The sequence below is a fragment of the Cottoperca gobio genome, chromosome 22, assembly GCF_900634415.1.
Source record: "Cottoperca gobio chromosome 22, fCotGob3.1, whole genome shotgun sequence".
Taxonomy (NCBI): Eukaryota; Metazoa; Chordata; class Actinopteri; order Perciformes; family Bovichtidae; genus Cottoperca; species Cottoperca gobio.
In genome coordinates, this window is record NC_041376.1 from 157,795 (window position 1) to 180,361 (window position 22,567).

Genomic DNA, 22,567 nt, shown 5'->3' on the forward strand with positions numbered 1-22,567 from the left:
CCTGCAGCATTACAAGAAAATCTGCAGTGACAACACATAATTATCATTTCCTACCAGCAACACAAACACAAACACACACACACACACACACACACACACCCTTCTAGGATCTCTGAGCCACAAACAAGCTGTCCCAGGAGAGCAGAGGGGTGTTAGCCTGGAGGAGGAGCCCTGCTGCAGGTTGTCATGAGTAACTCCTTTGGGTGGGATAACATTATAGGCAACAAGGTAAACAAAACATATCATATTTCTGTCATGCAGTGAACTTGAGATTGTGCCTTTCATCTCAAATTTAATTTATAAAAACACCTCTCAGTGTTTCCCAGCTGTGAGTCCCACACTGAGATCCACTGTCCCAGTCTTCTCCTCAACACAGGCAGCTTTCACAGCCCCCAACCCCGCTATGAATATCAATTAATAGGGACATCCAACATAACAAACATCAAGACTTTCGGGTGCTGCAGTGGCCCAACAAGTGCATCCTTCCCAGGCATGTTGTTAGTCCATGCCCCAATAGTTCCTTCTGCTTTGTCCCCAGATATCTCGTTTACAAATGGATTAACCTGAAGAACCAGTTAGCCAAATACCTCCCTGTCACACAACCACAGGGCTAACGTTAACTCTGGGCTAGCTCTCAGTGACAGATAATGTGCTTAAAGCGTCTAATTCCTGCAATTAACGTAAACACGGACCTCAAATCAAAAAGGGGTTCATCTTTAAAAGCTATGAAAAATCTAAATAATTCAAATGAGTGTCGCTTGACAAGCTGACACTTGAAAACAACATGAACAATTCTGGGAAAATGGTTAATTAGCTAATGACACAATTCCAGGAAATACACGGAGCCATTCTTACCGTTCTCTAGGACATCCGTTGCCAATGTAGCTTCAGTGTGAGGTCCGTTTATCTCGCCTTTTTAACCTCTAAATCACGTCTTTTTTAAATTAAAGGTGTTGTTCCTTTAAACCGACAACTCTTGCCGATAAATGTAAAAATATATAAGTTATAAAACACAATATCCAAACTGTCTCCGGGTGAGATATGTTCCGCGGACTGACGCTGGGCTTCACTGCATCAACCGTTAATGATGACCAGCTAGCTACATAGCTAGCCACCTAACTGTCAAAAACACTGGCTTTAGTCGGAGCCATACAAGAAAAGCCTGTTCTCCTTCTGTTCCATTGCAGGAACAAGTCGGTGGAACTAGCTTGATGGCGGCTTCATAGGACTAAATGAAAAGTTGACTAGTCGCCGGAGAAGATGACAGCTCGCTGGTCCCCTGGCTGGATGACTGACTGACTGCGCGGTGCGTGAAAATGGCGTTACCCGGAGCCCCCCTCACTCTTCCCCGGTAACTCATGATGTCATCCCCGCCCAGATTAAAGGGGAAGCTGTGGTGCAAGAGGAGCTGCCAGATTTATTTAGTGCAATACTTAAGAAAGTAAAACAAGAAGTACCGGTGATATGGTTGAGGAAGTAATACTACAAATGGCATGCATTCAAAATATTACTCACAAAAAGTATTGGCATCCAAATATACTTAAAGGAGCAAAAGTAAAAGTTCTCCTTATGCAGAAAGTCCCATTTCAGAATAATATATAATATAATATAATATAATATAATTATTGATGCATTAAGGTGTTCATCACTTTACTGTTGCAGCATCTGCAATGTAATGTCAAATAAATGTAGTAAAAAGTGCAATATTTGCCTCTGAGACGTAGTGAAGTATAAAGTATAAAGTATAAAGTAGCACCCAGTGTAAATACTCCATTAAAGAACAAGTACCTCACATTTAAAACACACTTGCAGCCTGTTAAACTGCTTTTAATTCTTGATTCCAATACTTCTGTATTTATTTACTCTTTTGTTGTGTTTTAATTAATTGTATTTCTTTTTACATTCATATTTGTGATACTTGCTTTGCATCCTGATACTTTGTCTCTTTATAAATGTATAAATAAAGTTTTTATTATTTGAGTAAATGTATTTATAGTTGTATTGTACACCACTGGTCACGAAGAACAAGAACAAATAAATCTGGGCTACAATCAATTTATGAATTACTTATTAACACAGATTGAACAATCAATTATATGTTAATTAATCTGTAAAGTTACTACTGATATCACTTAAATGTATAGTAATGAAGAAACAAGTACAATATTTCCCTCTGAAATGTAAACTAGAAGTTTAAAGTAACAGAAAAAAGTACAGGTATCTCAAAATTGTATTTAAATAGTTCTTTAATTATGAATGTTGTTATTTGTGTGATTTAAATGAACTGGTCCTTTACTTATCAATGGTTAAAGTTTCTGACTATAGGGAAATATTTGGGCGTCTTTTCTCTGGTGCATTGCGCACACTAGAGAAATGTGACACCAAAGAGAAAGAAACTCTAATTTGGCCGCCATCAGCAGCCTCGACACACGGGGACGCAGTGCAGCCAACATACATGTCTGGAGGTAAAGTTCAAAACATACCCTCTGCAAAGTCTTTAGGGTTGTTACAGCTGAGGCTTAACTGGAAATGTTGCACAAACTGCACTGTGGAATAACAAACATCTCAATATAATCAGATCTGTGCATGAAGTAAATGCAGTTAAAGAAATAAGATAGGAAATCTGATTTATAGTGAAGTGTAAATAGACTCCATGGATGCATTTAATTGATGTTTCCAGTGAACGCGCTGCTGCTGATGGAAAGCGCCAAAAGATTTGACTGTTTTTAAAATGTAATTATGAGAAAGATGTGAAAACTGAATCACAGCCGCAGCTTTTCTTCTTCTGGTCTCCAAGAGAGCAGTGGAAAGATGTTTCAGTGCCGAAGACGAGTCGATCGAAGCAACCTTAAACTTAGTTATACAATAATAATTTTATAGCCCTTAAACATTTTACTGAAAAGGTACGATACATGGTAAACACAAAAACAGTATTTTTATAAATTATATTAAAGCAAATATATATTTTTGAGAATTGTTTCAGTGTCTTGATTTATACATTTTAACAATTGTTTAAATGGAAAATAAGTTTCTTTGAAAATTATATAGAGAATAAAAAAGATGCAAATTTTCCATCAGATGTAGTTTTCTAATTTAATTTGCAATATCAATTATGTATAATATCCACATCCTGCAAAATGCATTTTAAATCATTTGAATTCAATTTACAGTCCAATATTTTTAAGTTTTGTTTCTTTGTGGGACCAACAGAAGGAAAATCATGCAGCAAATGTGAATAACAGAACACAACAAAGCAGTAAAGATAAAAGGCAGGATGAATATTTTATTTATGTGGCAGGAGTGCCGTTATTCTTGCGTCGTCTTTCACTAACAGTCCTCCAGATGTCCTTCAGGGCGACTCGGGCCATGAGCAAGGTGATGGTGAAGTTACGCCGGTACCATTCCCTGAACACAAGGAGGAGACGGTTTAGAGGAAGTGTGTTCAGGTTAAATCCAGTGATGCAGTACGAGTTAAATAAAAACAGTCGACCTCTCGAGTGTCCCCTTTCCCCTCGGTCTCTGGGTGTATATAGTGACGTTACGTCTTTTCATTGCCATGCTTTGAAAATAAGAACTAGACTGAAGCAACTATATTTTGGTACAATTTTTTTTTTTTTTTTTTTATATATATATATATATATATATATATATATATATATATATATATATATATATATATATATATATATATATATATATATATATATATATATATATATATATATATATATATATTTGTATTTAAATTATTTTAAATGCTTTGTATTCGGGGTGAAATCAACAATTTATATTAATATACAACTAACAGTAAAATTATATATATATATAATTTTACTGTTAGTTGTATATTAATATAAATTGTTGATTTCACCCCGAATACAAAGCATTTAAAATAATTTTAATACAAAGAATCAGTAAACTGATATTTCACTGCATAATTAAATTTAAAAAAGGTTCATTATACTAGAAGTACATTTGTATAAAGAATTTAAATAGACTGCCAAGAGAGCAATAATACCTGAGGGAGAAAATGTTATTTCTTTGATTTACAATCACATGAGACAACAATTAGTAAGAGATACAAATCAAAAGTTAAGTTTAAATCCCACGCACAGATGAAACAAACTAAAAGCAGTTGCAGAGGTGACGCGTGGGCAGAAAACTCTTTATGGAGGATTCAACTAACGTCAAACCAGTCGGGCACTTTGCAACGCTAATTCACAGAAAGCTCTTCAAAGCACACGTGTTCTCTCTGCACAGGGTACAGTATATATAGTCCAGTTCAAGCCCACAGCTCCCGAGCACGAAGATGAACCCACCCAGCGGCACCCTGGGAGATACCCAGCGGCACCCTGGGAGATACCCAGCTGCACCCTGGGAGATACCCAGCGGCAAAACAACTCACTTGTTATAATTTGCATGTCGTATTCTGTTTGTGTCCAGGAAGCCTTTGTAAAACACGGCCATTTCTTCACTGTTCAGGGCCCGGCGGCGTCCTGAGAGGGGGGGGGGGGGGACAAACGTATTCTCTTTAAAGTACATTGCATTAAATCATCAGATTTGGTGAGGGAGGATAGGCTGGAGGAAGAAAGAGGGGAGAGGAGACAGAAGAGGAAGGTGGGGGAGTCGAGGAGACAAGAAGGGGAGAACAGAAGAAAGGAAGGGAGCAAGGAAGGACAGAGTGAAGAGATGAGGAAGAAGGAGGCGACAGGAGATACAAGATACATTTTGCAGACTTCAGCATAGTTAGTTATATATATATATATAAAAAAAAAAGATGCGTTTTATTTGTTGGGTCTCGCAAAACCAGGAAGCCGTTTGATCGTCGGCTGCAGCCGGAAGCTTTCTGGGTGAAAAAAGACCCGAATTTCTCTGTGACGTCGTAAAATCCACCTGAAACACTGAACACAGGAGGAGGAACCGACGTCACCGCAAACATTTTAAGCAAAAGCATTCAGGAGGTTTTCTAAATACTAGTCAAGCATTTAGTCTCTTCTTACTAAAGTAGTGTTTACACTACACGGAGAAGCGGCATGTCCTCACCTTGCTCATCACGCACAGTCAAGCCTTTTGAGTTCAGTTGTGAAAAGATGAACGCATCTTTTTCCTGCAGAGAATAAATGTTAAAATAAGTTTAGACAGTACAACGCTCCAGGTCCTAACCTAAACAATTCCCAGAAAATACAAATATCTGCGCTGTTAGTATCAAACTCAAGGTTTTCAATTCCTCATGAGATTTTGAACATATTTCTTTGAACAAAGGGAATATATGCATCAGCAGTTCAGCCTTTAAAATATGCAGCAGAACTATGTGCCAAGGCTAAAAGATGCAACGTCACTGAACATTTTTAAACTCTTTAATTCCTTTAACCGTCTTTATTTCCATCCCTTACACATCTATTGTTCTGAGCGTACCTGCTTTTGTTACGCATTTCGTTTTATCCTGCAGTATTCACACTTCACTTTATTGTAAAGCATTTGAACTGCAGCCTTGTATGAAAAGATGCTGTATAAATAAAGTATTATTTTTACTATTATACACAATCATCTAGTATGGACATACGTTTGAAATGAACAACTATAGCACATCAGTTTCATGCTCTGTATTGGAACTACATTCAATTGCATCGTCCTTATTTAAATTAAAAATGAATTAAAATCTCTACAGTGGATTTATTGTGCGCTGCTGCCCTCTGCTGGTGGAAATAAGAACTTATGCAGAGGACACAACATTCACTGATGCTAGTTTCATCAATAATGACGACAAGGATCATGCCGATAATTCTGCTGACCTCTGACCTCCCAGTGTAGGTCAGAGGTCAAGAGAACCACATTTAATCTACAAAACATTGATGATAAACTGTTGGCCATGAATCCTTGTGCAATCACGAGAGCTAGATAACCCGTGTTAAATCAATGAGTGGCACATACATAACGGTGAACTAGCTCATTTTAATATTCATTCTTAAAACCTTTTTGCAGTTCTCCAGCAAAGAAAACATTTCCCACCTTGTTGAAGGTGAAGTTCTGTTTGGTCCAGAAGGTGTGGTTCCAGTCCTCGGTCTCCTGCCTCAGGTGTCTCAGACGCTTCTCCAGCTCGGACTCGTTCTCAGGGACGCGGTAAACGATGGGCCGCAGGTTGGAAAGAGGGTTCGGTGGACCGATCCAGTCGTGCGTGGAGCTGACCGCCGGTCTGTAGGGAGATCTCTACGGAGAAATGAGGCTACATTATACGACCATCGATGATACTTTGTGTTTCTTGCATCACAGCAGCTCCTTTAGCAACAACGACAAATATTTAAGACAAGAAACAAGGAAACAAACATTAAACATTACAGTCACTGAAGACAATATGTCCAAGACCCTTCAACATACATTTGAGCAGAGATTAAACTCATTTTAGGATTTACTGGCAAAAGTTAAATTGTATAGATTCCGCACCTCTGATTTAATGATAACAATTCATATGGGCTGTTCTGGACCTCGTTGGGGTCAGAGTGTTTGGAGAAATGAGAAAACCACATTTTCAGGCTCTGAAATCCCAACAAGATCATTCTACGGTGGCCTAGAGTGCAAGATCCTGCAAGTTAAGAGAACTCCACAGATTTAACATTACAATCATACAACAGTCCACTTCACGAACGACAGATGGAAGAAGAAAAAGGATTAAAATCAATGCAGTAGGGGGGGGAAATCACCAGATCACCATGATTACATTACATTACATTACACAACATGTTGACATGAAGGCTGTAACTACCAGCTGCACAATAAACCGGGCATATGGCGAGTCCTTAACCCCTGAAATGAGTCAGCATGGCAGCCCTTCTGGTTCCAAAAGACTGAGCTGCTGACTGACACCTCGTTAAGTAGATGGGCCTGGATGATTGGACTGTACCATTCTGCTAAAACCAGAGGGGTGTTCTCAGGAGCCACTTCAGCCAAGCCACACCAAGAGCAATGTGTTCTCTCCCCTGCAATTAACTATGGACTGGACTGACCAACGTCCTGCTGACTTCATCAGACAAACTCAGCACCATCTAGTGGACTGGAAAAGCAAGTGTTACCAAAAAGTTTTATTTGTATTAATAATTCATATAATAAAAGATTGATACTTGGCGTTTGTTTATTGATACAAAATTGCCACAGAAAATAATTATATGCTGTATAGTTTTTTCCCGCACCGCTTCAATGCAGCAGAACCAGAATGTTTTCTTTTTTATTCCACAAGTTCTTCTTACTTCAAAACCTGGCGCCTACATTACCCATAATGCAACTGCACTCCATTGCAAACCTAAAAGCTTCTTTTTTTTTTTCCTTTACTACACATTTATGTCAGGTTTAGGGTTCTGACTGAAGGGCAGGGTGCCCCTCTGCAGGTGTTGTGACAGAAAATAAAGAGTTTAATTTGAATAAACTGAGTAAAAGTTGAAGTTTTGCAGGCACAGAAACAGACGGAGGTCACGTAGTTTAAATAAACAGCAGACCTGCTTATCATTTCAAACCAGACTGCAGGATGAGACGAACGCCAAGGCAGAAAACAGGTAGAAAAACACTTCCTGTAACAGATAACACCACTGAACTGTACATGTAATCTTTAAAACTGCTATCAGTTCGCAGTTTAGTTAATGTTTGTGGAAAATATGCAGTTTTTTTCTTTAGGGTCAATATGTTGATACTCTACTAAAGTAGATGTCAGTGGTGGAATGTTATTAAGTATATTTACTCAAGTAGCCTACTGTACTTTGAGTATTTTCATTTTCTGCTACTTTATATGTTTACTCCACTACACCTCAGAGGCAAATATTGTACTTTTTTACTACAGCTTTAGTTAATTTAAATAAGTTTTCATGGTTCCAGCTTCAAATATATGAAGATTTGCTGCTTTTCCTTTTGATGTACTCAAGTACAAATGTGAGTATTTCTATGTTATGCTACTTTATACTTCTACTCCACTACATTTATTTGACAGCTTTAGTTACTTTGCAATTTATATTATTAATACAAAACAAAAACAAAAAAATAAATTATGAAGTATTATTATATCCTAGGTTAAACTGCCCAGTAGTATTTAAAGATAATCAGTAGTATATTCAGCAATACAATGTATATTATTCTGTAATGACTCTTCTTCATAATACTTTTACTTTTGGTACTTTGCCTTTATTTTTAATACTTTTGTGCATCTTAACATTTTGAATGCAGGACTGTTGCTTGTAAGAGAGTATGTATATTTATTTACTACTTTTACTTTTATTTATTTTAATTAAAATATCTAAATACTTCTTCCACCACTGGATTTTGAATGCATATACGTTTAGCTTGTAATTGAGTGTTTTTTTTAATATGGTACCTTTATTACTAAACCATCACATCTGCATTATAATTGTAAACATGGCAACCACACCAGCAACAGTATCATAGCAACACAACACACATGCTGCTGCACAACAGAAGCTGTGGAGGACATAACACTTCCTGTAAGTCACATATATTATATATATATATTATATATTGTATATTCTACACGTTATTATGATTTACTGTACAAACCTTTGGGGTTTTGTCCCGCTGGGTTGCCAGGTTGGCGCTACACTTCCGTATATTGAGTGCTGATAAAGTGCGTGGAGAGTGGAGGGTGAAAGGACCGAACGTCCTCCACGTCAAACAGGCTGCTGTTGTTTTAGACGCCATTTTTATTAACCGAAACTAAACCGCCGTTTTAAGGATACTTCGTAAACGTTACACTACATAGTGTGCTAGTGTTAATATAAACCTACAGTTTACTTCATGCGAGTTCATGTCGATGTCCTTCTGCAAGCACAACCTTCCGTTTGGTCACATGACTCCCGCAATAAAAAGGTGGGCTCGAAAATCTCACAGGCGCTTGCCCGGGCGGGGTTTCTCCCAAACTATGTGTATTCTGTTAGGCAGTGGTAGAAGACGTATTCAGATCCTTTGCTAGTGAAAATACACTGTTATAAATTATACTCCTGTATTCAAAAGCTTACTTAATTAAAAGTATAATCAAGAAAAGGTACTTTAAGTATACAAGTACTAACTATGCAGCCAAATGGGCTCTTTAGTTGTTTTATTATTATTATTATTATTATATATTATAATATTATAATATTATTATTGATGCAATAACATGTAAGTTGCATTTTTAAAACAATTTTCTTTGACTTTTTATAGCCTACTGTTGGGCGGTTTAAATTACTGCACAACATCATATACTCATTATATGTTCACATATAACTCAATAAATCTTCATCAACAAAGTAACTAGTAACTAAAGTCATCAAATAATAAGAAGTAGAAAGTAGCATAACATTGTACTTAAGTGCAGTACTTGAGTAAATCTACTTAGTTATTTAATGTAAAAGACTTACTTTATATACTGCTGTGTAGCTTAATCTAATATATATTATTTGTTTAATATATTGTATTAATGATCTACATTTTCAAAGTAATTAAAGCCTTTCAAATACATGAAGTGGAGTAAAAAGTACAATATCTTCCTCTGAAAAGTAAGTATTATCAGAAAAATGTACATTAATATCAAAAGTCAACAAATAACTCAAGTAAGTGGCACTAGTTTCCCCGCCCTTGCCACCACGTAGCCAAAGGCACGGCCACACTTCTAAATGGAGCGCACTTAATGTTGAACGACCATAACTTACACTGCGTTAAAAAATAGTTAAGTCGATCAACATCAAAATAACGCTTTAATGTAATTGTGTCTACGTCCATATACATTTATTAAACTTTAACTAAACACTAATTAACATTTTTGAATCGTCAAGTGAAACAAACGTCGGTGAAACGGTTTTATGTTCCCCCAAATGGAGCGAAGAGAAACTCCGCGTTAGTTCGTGAGCCGGAAAGTAACTACTAGAAGGTAGCTAGGTAGGCTAATGTTTAGCTTTAATCAGGGGAGGTGCGCACTTTCCGGCAACATTTCAGATGGCTGTTCGGTGGCTATGCAGGTAAGGGTGAAAGTATTACAGCGACAAAGCAGAGTTTTGTGTTTTAAAACCCCCAAAAGGCTGGAAGTATTCGGCTAACGTAAAGGTGGGGCTGAGTCAGGTGATCATCGGTAGCACGGACAATGGCATTCACAGAGCGCTGTACGTGGAAAACGGGGGGCTTTATTGGATTTAAAATAGCTTTTTAAAACATCTATACGCTTCTGTACGATATATATTTGTAAAGTAAGTTGTTTTAAAGCGATAGTCGGTGGAGGAAGCCCCTCTGGTAGTCTGTGGGAGGGGCGACACACACCAGACCGACCGACCGACCGACCGCAGTCAGTCAGGCGTTAGGTGCTGAAGCTGGCCGGAGCATCGCCGACATCTCTCCCGCATTTTGGGGGGGTTAACCTGGGGGGCCACCTTGCTCCACAACCCGCCCTGCTGTGGCTGATGGAAAGAGAGAGCAAGAGAGAAAAATGTGCGCGAATATGTTCGGAGTTTTGAAAAGGTGAGAAATAAATGCTCGTGTGTGTGCATGCGTGTGTGAGGATACAGCTGACAGGAGATGCTTCGAGGTGTTTTCTGCACACCCGGAGGTGTGTGTGTGTGTGTGTGTGTGTGTGTGCTGGTTCCAGTAAAGCGTCTCACACAGATACCTTCGCAACCAGTGCCAAATAATAGGATTTCGTATGGTGACATAATGCGCAAATCCGTGCAGGACCGGTGCATGCAGAGAGGAAGGTGCTTGAACGGGTTTTTTTTGGGAAGACTTTAAAGCAAAGGATGTTGGGAGGTGTGGGGGGGGGGGGACTCGTTTCATGTTACCTCCAGCTCAGTTCATGCTGTGTGTGACTCATGGGAGGGAAGATCCCTACTAGCAAACGTATCTCAGCGTGTATCACATCACAGCCTCCCTTTTGTCTCTCTTGGATCACATTAATGGATGAGGTGTTTGCCAGGCTGGAGTGGATTTCGCTGAGATTATCCAAATGCTCAGATATGTAAACTCTGGGAATGCCCAGCCCATCGGCCTCTTACATAAAAGTACTTTAGGGAACGCTGGTAACACAATCCTGCGTGTTACATTAAGTGTTATTGATGCTGTGAATAACACAACATCGTATTGTGTGGGCTTTGTGTTCATATGCAACAATCCCATCATGCTTTTAGACTAACAGCCTGTCTCGTGATGCAACCTTCTCCCCTGAGCCATGTTCTGTTGCAAATCACTACAATACGTTTCTTATCGTAATCCTGCAGATGTATAGAAATTCACTTTGATGTAGGCGTTTCTGGATTAATTGTAGTAATGTTTCTACTCGCTCTTTTCTTTGTCCCTTTTTTATTAGATTTTTAAGCCCTAAGAATTAATTTTTATTGCTGGAGGTTCTTCATTTCAGTAGACGAGAGGTTTGCATTGTGATCATGGATGGATTACTGATCGTGCACACGCCCCCGGGGCCCCGAGGGGTCGGGGTCAGAGCCTCTGTGTGAAGCGGCTGTTATTAACATTAATGTTGTGAAGTCACACAGTTCAGTTAGAACAAACACAATGCTGCTAAAAGACCAAAGGGACACAACTAGAAAGACTCAAAGTGACTACGAGAGGCAAAACAATACAAAGATTCAAATTACAAAGAGACACAACTAGAAAGACTCAAAACTACAGAAACGTGAATAGACTTCAAAGACACACAACGACATCGGGAGGTAAAACAACAATAGAAAAATGCTAAACGACTGCAAAGAGACACAGAACAACTGCAAAGAGACGCAGAACAACTGCAAAGAGACGCAGAACAACTGCAAAGAGACGCAGAACAACTGCAAAGAGACGCAGAACAACTGCAAAGAGACGCAGAACAACTGCAAAGAGACGCAGAACAACTGCAAAGAGACGCAGAACAACTGCAAAGAGACACAGAACAACTGCAAAAGACGCAGAACAACTGCAAAAAGACACAGAACAACTGCAAAGAGACACAACAAACACAAACAGATGCAAAACCACTACAAAGAGACACAATGACTGTCTCTCCGACACACCCCTCTTCTGTAAAACTTCAGAGAATGACCTACAGTATAAATACTGTCTCATAATGAACTCCGTGTTCAACACCAGAGGCAGAAGTGTCTTTACCTCAAGGTACCGTCTGACGTATCGTGAGAACTAAGGCTGCAATTATTGTAATTATTGTAATTATTGAGTCATCTGCCGATTTTTATTTTCTGGATAAAAACTGTCACAGGTTCCCAGAGCTTCAAGGTGACGTCTTGTCTTGTCCGAAAGCTAAAGACATTCTGTTTTTAATATTCCCTTTGGAGAAGCCCCGTTATTCCTCAGACTGAGAAGTGCTGATGGGATCTTTCTAAGTCGTGTTGAGTTGGGAAGTCGTTCCCCAGCTGTGTGGAGACTCGACTGCTTTCATATTTTGGATGTTGGTCCGTTTACTTCCTCCTCAGTTTGTAAAGCCTGATCGGCAGGCTGCATTCTGCTCGCGTGGATCAGAGATCATCATGTCAGCCAACCAGCCCGATGGAAACCAATAGAAATGGTTGTCATGTGGGTGTTCCTCTTGTCGAGACGAAATGTAGGTTAACCTCATTCATTTTCTTGCCTGATTTGTACGGCGTAAGAATTTCATATGAATATATAATGTGGGCATTTGTTCTTGTCTAATCTGAAGCTGGTGTGTCATGTGAGTTAAATAAAAGCAACGAAAGAGGTCAAGAAAAGACTTTTCAGTCACTTTGATGTGAAGGGACATATTTACCGTATCTAACTGGTTATAGCGTGTCTACTGGGGGGTTATTGTGTCATAGTACTCTGCTCAGTGATACTAAGTACTCATTTGATTTAATGGTTGTAAACCAGTCAAACACACCTTGTTCATGATTGTGTGAAGAGTAACTCAACACAAAGTTTTATTTTGACTTCAGGGTAAAAAGTCTGTTGCACCAAATTTAACAGTAAAAAGGACTTTTTATTTTATCCTTGTTGAGACATTTCCTGGTTAAATAAAGTTACTGTGAAACACTGAGTTCACTCCCACATCCCTGCAGCCGGGTGGGATCGCTGGAGCTCAAACTAGATCTTTATTTATTTAGCTATTAGTCTTTAACGTTTTAGTTTCTGCTTCTGTTAGATGCTATAAAGGAGTGATCGGCTTGGCTGATATATATATATATATATATATATATATATATATATATATATATATATATATATTATATATATTTATTAATAAATATATATATATATTTATTAATAAATATATATATATATTTATTAATAAATATATATATATATTTATTAATATATATATATATTATTATAAATATATATATATAATATATATATATATTATTATATATATATATCTATATATTTATTAATAAATATATATATATATATATATACCGGTATATATATTAGTGGATTTGATCTTATTACTCATCAGTATCGGCACAGTTTTTAGGAGGTAATTTAGAAAGGTGTCACCTTGTAGTTAGTCCTGCAGCACTTATAAGTTTCTCTTCTTTGTAAAAACATGAATGTTGGCTGATTGGTATCAGAATTATTGTAAAAAAGCACAAGACGTCTGTAATACAGTTTGACAAAAACCTCACAAGGAATACAAAGAAAATGTCCTTTTTTACAAGCTGAACCTGCAACAAGTCGAGCAGGTTTCGTGTTCCCGTGTATCCGGATACATGAGGCTGGTTAACACGACTGGAGACCAGCAGAGAGTTGGGAAGTGACAGCGCCGGGGTAGAGCGTCAGGACTGCTCGCATATAACAATGGATTATCTTCCTGTTTAAAGAATCTTTAGCCGCCAGGCTGGATTCCTGACATGTTAAGGGTGACAGAACTGCCTGCACATCGGAGATACAACACTTTATCCGTCATATGATGATTAGATTCTTTCCGCTGCCAGAGTGGGCGACCGTCTCCATTGTGTTTGCATCAGACGGTCGTGTGTTATAACGCAGGAATGTTGAGGCTTTTGTTCCCACTGAAGATGCAGAAATATACATTATGTATACATTACGCAGCATGTGAGGACAAGGTTAATAGTAGGGTTGCACGTAAATAGGAAACGAAGCGATAACGTTGAACATCGCGATATTACTTATATTATATTATTAAAGAAAGTTGACATTGAAGGTTTATAAAAGCTATATACTGCGCAGATAATCACGTCTACATGTGACCAGGTTGTTGTGAATTCCTCTGGAGTTGGAGGATATTTGAACGTTTGGCTGAGGATGCAGTTTGTCTTCGTGCCAGCTGCTCTGGCAGCGATCCAGACACTAGTTGGAGGTCCCATTCATCCAGAGCGGGCTGGAAATATCTGAAAAGAAACGTTAGAAGTAATCCACTGATTCTGGCCAGTACACAACAATGTTAGCTCTGCTGAGACTCTGCTCTGAGTTGTTGCTCATTGTTCTGACTTTCCTTTCCTGCTTCTTCTTCTCTCTGTTTCTCCAGCCTGTTTGGGAAGCCCTTTGATGGTGGGAAGAGGATGGACCATGGCGGCCCACAGCATCAGCAACAACATCCGATGGAGCAGCAGCAGCAGTCGTATCATCAGCAGCACCCTGCCATGATGCGGCTGTACGAGGTCCAGAAGGAGGTGCAGTGTCTGGGGCCTCAGGTCTGCACCTTCAGCGGCCTGCAGAACGACCGCGACTACAAGCGTCTGGAGCGCGAGCTGACGCGGCTGCTGCTGGACGTGGACCAGGTGGACACGGAGGGCAAACCGGAGCTGCAGGGGGCGCGAAAGAGAGCAGCACAGGAGGTGGAGGGCCTCCTGCGCTACCTGGAGGAGAACGGCACTCATCCGTCCCGCGTGGCCATCGAGGATCTGAGCAACGAGGCGCGGCAGCTGGTGGACGACCGCGTGGTGGCACCGCAGCGGTCCGGCGGCGTGGCTGAAATAAACGACGAGCTGGTGGACGCTCTGCAGGAGATCATCCTGAGGCTCACCCAAGTCAAGACCGAAGGGAGGGTGCCTCTACGCAAGGCACGCTACCGGGCGCTGACACGCCTGTGCGCCGTACAGGACGTGGTAGAAGGGCGCACGCAGCAGCAGACCCTCTCCCTGCCGCTGTCGGGGGAAACCCACGAGGCCGTGAACCGCATCAACCTGGTGATGGTGAAGGTTAGCGTGGCGCGCAGTCAGCTGGTGGCTCTGCTGATGGGTCTGAGCGGGAGGGACAGCTGCGCCCACCTGTCACGGATCCTGACGGAGATGCAGGTGGATCTGGACGCTCTGGATGTTTCCGGCAACGCGGCGATCAGAAATTACAGGAAACAGGTCGTGGAGGAGATAAACGGGCTGCTGAAACATCTGGACCTGGAGGGGGAGGGAGACGAGACGCGCAGGTAGGCTGGATCACGGCGACACCCAAAACTATTTATCGTCTAAATCGTTGTTTTGTCTTAGTTTCATCTCTAGTGCAGATTTGTATCAACAAGTTTCCCAACAGGAAGTACCACTTACACACGTCCTGTGCGTCACAGCTCATGCTCTGATGTCGGTGTGTGTTTGTGTGTGTTTGTGTGTGTTGGTGTGTGTTGGTGTGTTGGGGGAGGGACTGAGGATTGTTGTTGAATTGTGATTTGAGTCCTGCGAGAAGCACGGATGTTAATTATAATACCGAGTACTTTGTTATGTAGAGCTGCAGACTCGAGCACGTATTCAAGTGTTACTGCATTCACATGTTTGTCTTTGTGCAGCCGAGTTTTGGGTTTCAAAAGTTACAGTTAAAAAACTAAAGTTTGCTGCACTGAAAATAAACATTAATGGAAAAGAAGATTGTTTTTGTTTTTGCGAGACAAAGTCTGTTTGGAAGTAATACTGCACACATTAAAAAAAGATATAAAAGTAGTATTAGTTAGTAATAGTAGGGGTCATAACACACTCAAATCTAAAAACAAACTGTGTCCTAGTTGCATTATGGGTAATGTAGGCTCCAAATTCTGACAATTAAGAAGAATGCGTAACTTTCTGGTTCTGCTGCATCGATTTTAATTTTATTTTTAAAGTGCTTCATACGACAATTGTGCATCTTAAAATATTAATGTTAAGTTGCAATAATAAAAGTGATGAGTGGCGTGTAATCACAACAGCAGTAACAATGAATACATGTACATGAACATAAGATGGCGTTGGCTGCAGGAGGATGAAGTAAATATAAGCTCTATGGCGGGAAGCGTCACTATATATAATGTTTACCTAAATATATTCGTATATATACGAGTTTTCCAATCAGTGATTCGGTGTTCGTGTCTTCAGGTACGACTTGGGGCAGAACAACTCCATCCGTGAGATCGAGGCGGTGCGAGCTCACATCTCCCACCTGCGAGAGGGCGTCCTGCGGCACTGCGTGATGGGGGATGTGAGCTTCAGGCCCAAAGCCGAGCTGCAGAGCCTCCTCACACACCTGGACCAGGTGGACACGGCCAAGAACCCGTGCATCAGAGAGGCTCGCCGCCGCGCCGTGGTGGAGGTCCAAGCCATCATCACCTTCCTGGACCTCCGCGAGGCTCTTTCCCGCCGCCAGCCCGGCCCCAGCGAGCACCCGGCGCACCGGTCCGTGTGGCTGGTCCTGGGCAGCCTCTCGGACCTCCAGGCTCAGGCGCTGGGCTTCGACGGCAAGCGGGTCGATAAGAGCTACATTTTGCTGGAGGAGCTGCTGACCAAACAGCTGCTGGCGCTGGACGCCGTGGACCCGCAGGGCGACGAGACCACCAAGATGGCGCGGAAGCAGGCGGTGAAGTTCGCCCAGAACATTCTCAACTACCTGGACATGAAGACGGACGAGTGGGAGTATTGATTCATATAAACGCTGGGAGCCATGTGGCGAGGCGGAGACACCGGATGGGACGTCGCTGCAGGAATGAAAGGAGCTGATAAATGTGTGTAAATTTAAAAAAAAAAAACTACAAACTTGTGCGTTATCATTCCACGGGCTGTAAATATTGACTCAAATCCCCAGAATGCACTGCAGCAGCGCTTTTCTTTCGTCTCTTTGTGGTAGTTGTGGCCGATCCTGATGAGAAGAACACAGAACTCCTTTTGTGAAACACACTTTGAATTATAATTTTCTTTTGTGCTTTTGAAGATTTTCTTTTTAAATCTCCCGTGTGTGTGTGTGTGTGTGTGTGTGTGTGTGTGTGTGTGTGTGTGTGTGTGTGTGTGTGTGTGTGTGTGTGTGTGTGTGTGTGTGTGTGTGTGTGTGTGTGTGTGTGTGTGTGTGTGTGTGTGTGTGTTAAAGCCTGCTGCTAAAGCGCTATAATAATGCCTGGTCGTATCCTCCAGACTGCACTTGATATCGATAAAGTGTGATGGATCGCTTCGCAGTGACTTCCCCGTCTGGCCTGATTAATCTGAGTTGCTAATAGAGAAACCCAATGCATGTTAAATACAGTGACCTACTTAGGGAGTCGTCCACGCGGCTACCAGCTCGCACCAGATTGTACCTGTTGGTTCGGAGAGATCAGAGAGAATCAAAACAATTCCTGGAGCGTTTCTTCTTTTTACTCTTTGCTGCAGTTTTGTATTGAAATCAAATTTGGTCTATTTGGCAAAGAGAAGAAATGTCTTCTGCAGTGAAACAGAGGATTGCAGCTGAGGTGTTTCCCACAAACATCACGCTGGTATCAACGCCTGCCGATCTGTGTTCAAACAGTTTGCATTATTAACGTCGGGTCACGCTCCACTGCGTGTTTGTTTGTCCCCTCCGTGTCTCTGGGCTCGCTCCAAATTCACACGACTGTAAAATCCTGCAGCTGTCGTTGTCAAACGACGATGCAGATAAAGTTTGCAGGAAACTGAGAACTCTGTCATCTTGTGAGGATGTTTTCTAAAAGATAAAAGTACCTCCTCCCCCCCCCCCCCCCCATGCTTGTGTAGTCTGTAATACGTTTCAAATGTTTGTTGTGACTTTGTATGATCGCGCTCGGCTATAAATTGATCAGGCTTTTCAAACATCCAGAGATAGAAAGAGGCGACTGCTTTTTGTTTCTACCCACTGCTTTCTACTGACTGGAGAAGTGCGACTGCGAGGTCCCCCGGGGAGAGGGAGGGAGGTGGAGACGGTGATATCCTCTGGATTGACACATCAAGGCTGAAGCTCGCAGGGCCAGCAGTCGGGTCCTGTGCGGTAGAGACGCTTGACGGTGATTGCAGTCGACAGAGCCTTGTAGAAACCTCTCGAAGCTGCTGCTCGACGCGGTGGGAGGGGAGGACTGGAGGAGAAAGTCCAAAATCTCTGTGCCTTTATTTTCACCCGTCCCTGTGTACCGGTTTGTGTATGAAAACGCAGCCTTGTGATGAATAAAGAAGCAAGCGGCTGCTCATTTTGATATGTATCTGAAGTGCTGAATGTGTTTGTGGAGAGCACCTTGGCTTTTTATCGCCACAAGAAATTTGCACTAGTCAGAAATTGAGGCTCTTTTGGAATCAGTGTTTGTTCCCTGGTGATGAAAGACTCGAGGTGACTCGAGGGAGGTGGGCTGGTCGCTCATTTGTTTTTGTAACACAGGATGACAACGCCTCTTTTGCAGCAGGCAATAAAATGAGTCACCGCGTGCTTTCACACGGCAAACCGCCGAGGGGCCGATCTCCGACTCCCAAATCAATCTGGCAACAGGACACGAAATACAAAAGGACAAAACAAAGTAATTAACCGACTATTTAACGTCACAGCTTCCTGCTGACCTTTGAAAAGAAAGGAAAAAGAAAAATGGCGGTTGTTTTTAGAGACATTTCTGCAGAATTTGAATTTCAAACCTCAATCTTATGGATAAATATTATAAAGAGAAACTTTATCTAAATAAAGACTCTTAGTATTTCTTTATCTTTATGATACTAAAGCATTATGTTGAGAGTTCAGGGTTTACTTACATGCCACATGTTCTGATTATATTTAAACATTTAGCAGCTGAAAGGAACTCTTTAACATGTTTTAATTGTATTCAGTTACGTTGGCAGGTGTTATGTTTATAAAGTCAAGAATGAACTTTGAATCAAAAGGTCAGATCGTCTTCATTCACACCAAGCTGCTGATGAAAACCATGTTATCTGATAGAAAGCTCCATAAAAATGAGTACAACTACTGTCGTACATCTCAGAGGCGAATATACTTCTCTTATTATGATTTAATAACTTTAGTTGCTGTGCAGATTCCCAATAATACACAATATAAAGAACTTAAAGGTAAAACATCTGAATACTTCTTCCGTCATTTCACTAAATGGACCTCGAGGTGAAGTGTCAGATTCTTTGGTCTTTAATCCGTCGGTAGTGAGAGAGGTGTGTCCCTGTGCTCTCAGCTGTGTGGGAATGGTTTTCCTCTGACTTGTTGCTCGCGGTATGAAACGCAACATGTCAAATGTCTCGACAGTTCGCCTGCAACAAGTTGCTCAATGTGATTTAAAACGGCAACGCTGAAGCGAAGACTTGTTGCCTAGAAAGTCGTTCCGCATCAACACTTTGTATTTAAAGAAAGGAGACGGGAACCTCTCGGTGAACTCCCACAGACCCTCTTTATGTGCATTAAGCTGCAGTTGGAAGCATCTTCTGGCACAAAGCCTGCAGCGCGGCCTCCTGGGTAATGACGCTGACTCATCCGGGGGAGAATTAGATTAAACAGAGTTCACGAAACCTCGTCCGTCTGCCCGGCTGCTGCTGCAACAGATGCTTTCTCACAGCCAACCTTATGCTCTCTCAGACCAAACCAACCCGGACACACCTTAAGTTCACGTGCTCGTCTCTGTATGCAGTCATTTATATATAATATACATATATAAATGTATTTAGTCATTGCATTTCTGTAAATTGCTTCTATTTTAAACATTCATTTGAATAATTTATCAAAGGTTTTACACTGCATAAAGGAAACGTTACTTTTTGTCTCATAGTGTCTTGAAGCCTCTGTTTTTCATTTATTTTACTCATCGTTAGTGGCGCCTCCGTGTGAGTGGGCGTTCTGGCAGCGATGCAAGTTTATACTCTGTGGTTCATAAGTACAAACTTAAAAAGGATGGCAGTGAGGGAAAGCTCCGCTGCAGGAAGCAAGTTCCCAAACACAACAACTTCTCTTGTGAAGAGCTGTATGTATAAACGGACTGTAGACTTACAACAAATTCACTTCTAAATGATCACGAATTGGATTTGATGAAAGTATTATGATGCATTTCGGTGGTCGTATGCACACGTGGAAGGATTTTATCGGTCTGAAAGAAGGTTAATGCAAGACATCCTTACATTTAATGTGTTTGTTATTGTCAAGAAATCCCAAAACCAACAAACTAAATTCAAATCTTTAACTAACAGGTCAAACACACAGTTTCATATTTAGGTCACCAGCTTTTAAACGGGAGGAACTGGTGCATTTCTTAGGGACTACTTTCAGCGGCGGATTAATCCAGCATGTGTTTGTGGTAGTTACACCACAGTGTGTGTTCATCGTAATGAAAGAACTCATTTACCACATTTACATTAATATTCCACTGTTAGCAGAAGATGACAATATTCTGTTGTAAGTTAGTTCTTATACCGAATATAATATTTATTGATTAAGACGTGCCGGGAGGTCGAGTTCCCTCAAACTAAACAATATGCTGCTTTACAGACGTCTCTTTCCAAATGGAAGTCACGTGACAGAGCCAGGAACAGGAAGTTGTAATCCCACGTGAGTTCGCTCTGTTCTCGTGCATAGTTGTAATAAAAAATAAAAAAAGCTTGATCCCAGTTTTGCAAAAAGGGAAAAGGAAACATTTAAATCATTTAAAGGGCGTCGCTGCAGGACGCACGTCATGGGGGGGAAGAATGTATTGTCTTTCAGAATATGTGCAAAACTGGAATACTTTGTGCACGTTAACGTGTCATTGATGTGTTTAACAGCTGAGCTCTGACAGGAAGAAGATCCTTCACTAAATACATGTTAGTACATGCTCACGGGTGGTTTTGGGATTTGTTGACAAGAACAAAAATGTAGAATATTACGAAACTTAACCTTCAAAATATGATATTTAGTGAGTAGATCATTCTAAAACTGCTCGTGTGGAAACTTTAAACAGTGAGATCAGTGATTAGTTAGTGAGTTTGGATTTGACACATTTAAAATTATCCTAAAATTAAAATAACTTTGTTTTCACACACACACACACACACACACACACACGTGTCTACCAGCCCTTTACAGGACGATACATTCACACCAAATGGAGCGAGTGACGACTGGAACGTTTTGTCTTCTGTATTTCATCGTACCAAAAAGTTCAGAAACCTTAAAGTCCCCGGGAGAATGCGAGGACGATGGTGTGGGGACGTGCGGACACGATCGGTGTTTAAAGATCAGCTCAACACACGTTCGAGACACGTTCCTCGCTGCTGCTTGGTTTGAGCTTGTTGTCAGGTGGCAGTTTAAAGATCAGTTGATTTTGAGCTTGACAACAAAGCGTTAGTTTGCACCGTCTGTACTTCAGTGGTGGAAAGTAACTGAGTAGATTTACTCAACACAAGTGCACATCTCACATCCTCTGTTCTGTCGTCTGAGCGTGTGGCGATCAGCGCCGCTCTGTTCACTGTTTCACAGCTTCTGCATTGAAGCTCGTTTGCATAGAAAGGCGTCAATTTTGCACCACGTTTGCATTTTCCTGCATTAAAATACATGCAAGCAGCACAGAGACGTCGTCATGTTCACTTTGAGAGTTTGAATGCAGGACTTCTACTCTGTGATTTTGCTTCTTTTACTAAAGTAAAGGATTTGAATACTTCTTCCACAACTGCTTTACTAATGCAACAAATACTATTATATTTTCTTATCTTATACCTCTTCTTCTTCTTCTTTTTATTTTTTGGGGTTTCAGGTTTTCTCATACATTTAAAAACAAATCTTAAAATCAGTTTCGGCTAGCTGTTTGCAGTCTTTATGCTAAGCTAATGTAGCCGGCTGCTAACCGTAGCGTCATATCTAGCGTAGACGTGAAAGCGACATCTCGTATAACTGTTATAGCAACTGATCCGCTTCGTCGGGACTTACATGTAGCTGGTGCAACATCTCGCTCGAAGGTCGATTGTTTAAATGTGGCGATGTATGAAAAAGCATGAAGGATGTTGGAAAGCGAAGACGATGGAAGCCGCCAGGAGGTGGAAGACATTCTCCTTATTGAGTTTTATTTATGCACATTTATGTTTCATGTTCCTCGGTCACTGCTTTGCCTTTCTTTCTGCACATGACAGGAATGTGTTCTGTGGTTTTGCATTTTGTTTCTTATCAAAAATGTGTTTTCTGAAGTCGCCTTTAACTGCATTGATTGTGACGGGCTTTCGCTGTTTCTCCCTTTCGAGACGCGCTTGTACAAAAGAAGCACACTGAGACTGGACAAAGAGAAGTCGTGTGAATGCTCCATGGATGGTTGTGTTTTGAATTTGTATTCCCACTGCAAAATAAAGACTGCGTGTCTTGATCAGTGTTATGTTAATGTGTGTGTGTTTATTCCTCTCCGCTCTCCTGAGAACACGGACCAGTTAGTATTTAAAAGGTAATCACAAACTTTTAAAATGCAGACTCACGG

The 22,567-nt window shown here is 40.9% G+C and overlaps 3 protein-coding genes and 1 non-coding gene across 11 annotated transcripts in view; 1 reads left to right on the forward strand and 3 right to left on the reverse strand.

Moving 5' to 3' along the window:
- Positions 1-1,342, reverse strand: part of klc1a (kinesin light chain 1a) — a 40,281-nt gene extending 38,939 nt beyond the window's left edge. Inside the window, 1 exon segment of the mRNA XM_029461426.1 lies at positions 856-1,342. The gene's annotated coding sequence lies outside the window, so the exon portion shown is untranslated.
- A 1,915-nt stretch (positions 1,343-3,257) lies between these two features.
- Positions 3,258-8,774, reverse strand: coa8 (cytochrome c oxidase assembly factor 8). Of its 2 annotated transcripts, XM_029460042.1 has the most exons (6): positions 6,761-6,836; positions 6,442-6,580; positions 6,010-6,205; positions 5,044-5,107; positions 4,406-4,496; positions 3,258-3,405 (listed from the first exon to the last, which is right to left on the reverse strand). In XM_029460042.1, exons 2-6 carry the CDS (start codon positions 6,552-6,554, stop codon positions 3,288-3,290), a joined length of 582 nt encoding a protein of 193 aa, XP_029315902.1. In that variant the 5' UTR covers positions 6,555-6,580; positions 6,761-6,836; the 3' UTR covers positions 3,258-3,287. The 2 variants fall into 2 exon arrangements, with proteins under 2 accessions (XP_029315902.1, XP_029315901.1); XM_029460041.1 differs by lacking the exons at positions 6,442-6,580; positions 6,761-6,836 and adding an exon at positions 8,554-8,774 and having other exon boundaries at positions 6,010-6,207.
- LOC115027971 (small nucleolar RNA SNORA79) lies at positions 4,787-4,929 on the reverse strand. The gene has a single exon (XR_003834467.1). It is a non-coding gene; the product is annotated as a small nucleolar RNA SNORA79 (small nucleolar RNA).
- Positions 7,515-22,474, forward strand: bag5 (BCL2 associated athanogene 5). 7 transcript variants are annotated; one of them, XM_029460036.1, is made up of 3 exons: positions 7,515-7,544; positions 14,468-15,364; positions 16,278-22,474. In XM_029460036.1, exons 2-3 carry the CDS (start codon positions 14,502-14,504, stop codon positions 16,816-16,818), a joined length of 1,404 nt encoding a protein of 467 aa, XP_029315896.1. In that variant the 5' UTR covers positions 7,515-7,544; positions 14,468-14,501; the 3' UTR covers positions 16,819-22,474. The 7 variants fall into 7 exon arrangements, with proteins under 7 accessions (XP_029315896.1, XP_029315895.1, XP_029315892.1 ...); XM_029460035.1 differs by lacking the exon at positions 7,515-7,544 and adding an exon at positions 7,595-7,914; XM_029460032.1 differs by lacking the exon at positions 7,515-7,544 and adding an exon at positions 8,275-10,482.
- Positions 22,475-22,567: the final 93 nt, after the last annotated feature.

Excerpts from the sequence above, each read along its gene's own strand:
- bag5 (XM_029460031.1), top strand. The coding sequence starts at position 12,074 with ATGAACTCCGTGTTCAACACCAGAGGCAGAAGTGTCTTTACCTCAAG. Across the intron at positions 12,121-14,467 it reads AGAAGTGTCTTTACCTCAAG|CCTGTTTGGGAAGCCCTTTG; the intron begins GTACCGTCTGAC and ends CTGTTTCTCCAG. Across the intron at positions 15,365-16,277 it reads GAGGGAGACGAGACGCGCAG|GTACGACTTGGGGCAGAACA; the intron begins GTAGGCTGGATC and ends TCGTGTCTTCAG.
- coa8 (XM_029460041.1), bottom strand. The coding sequence starts at position 8,694 with ATGGCGTCTAAAACAACAGCAGCCTGTTTGACGTGGAGGACGTTCGGT. Across the intron at positions 5,108-6,009 it reads AGAACTTCACCTTCAACAAG|GAAAAAGATGCGTTCATCTT; the intron begins GTGGGAAATGTT and ends TATTCTCTGCAG. Across the intron at positions 4,497-5,043 it reads GACTGTGCGTGATGAGCAAG|GACGCCGCCGGGCCCTGAAC; the intron begins GTGAGGACATGC and ends CCCCCCTCTCAG.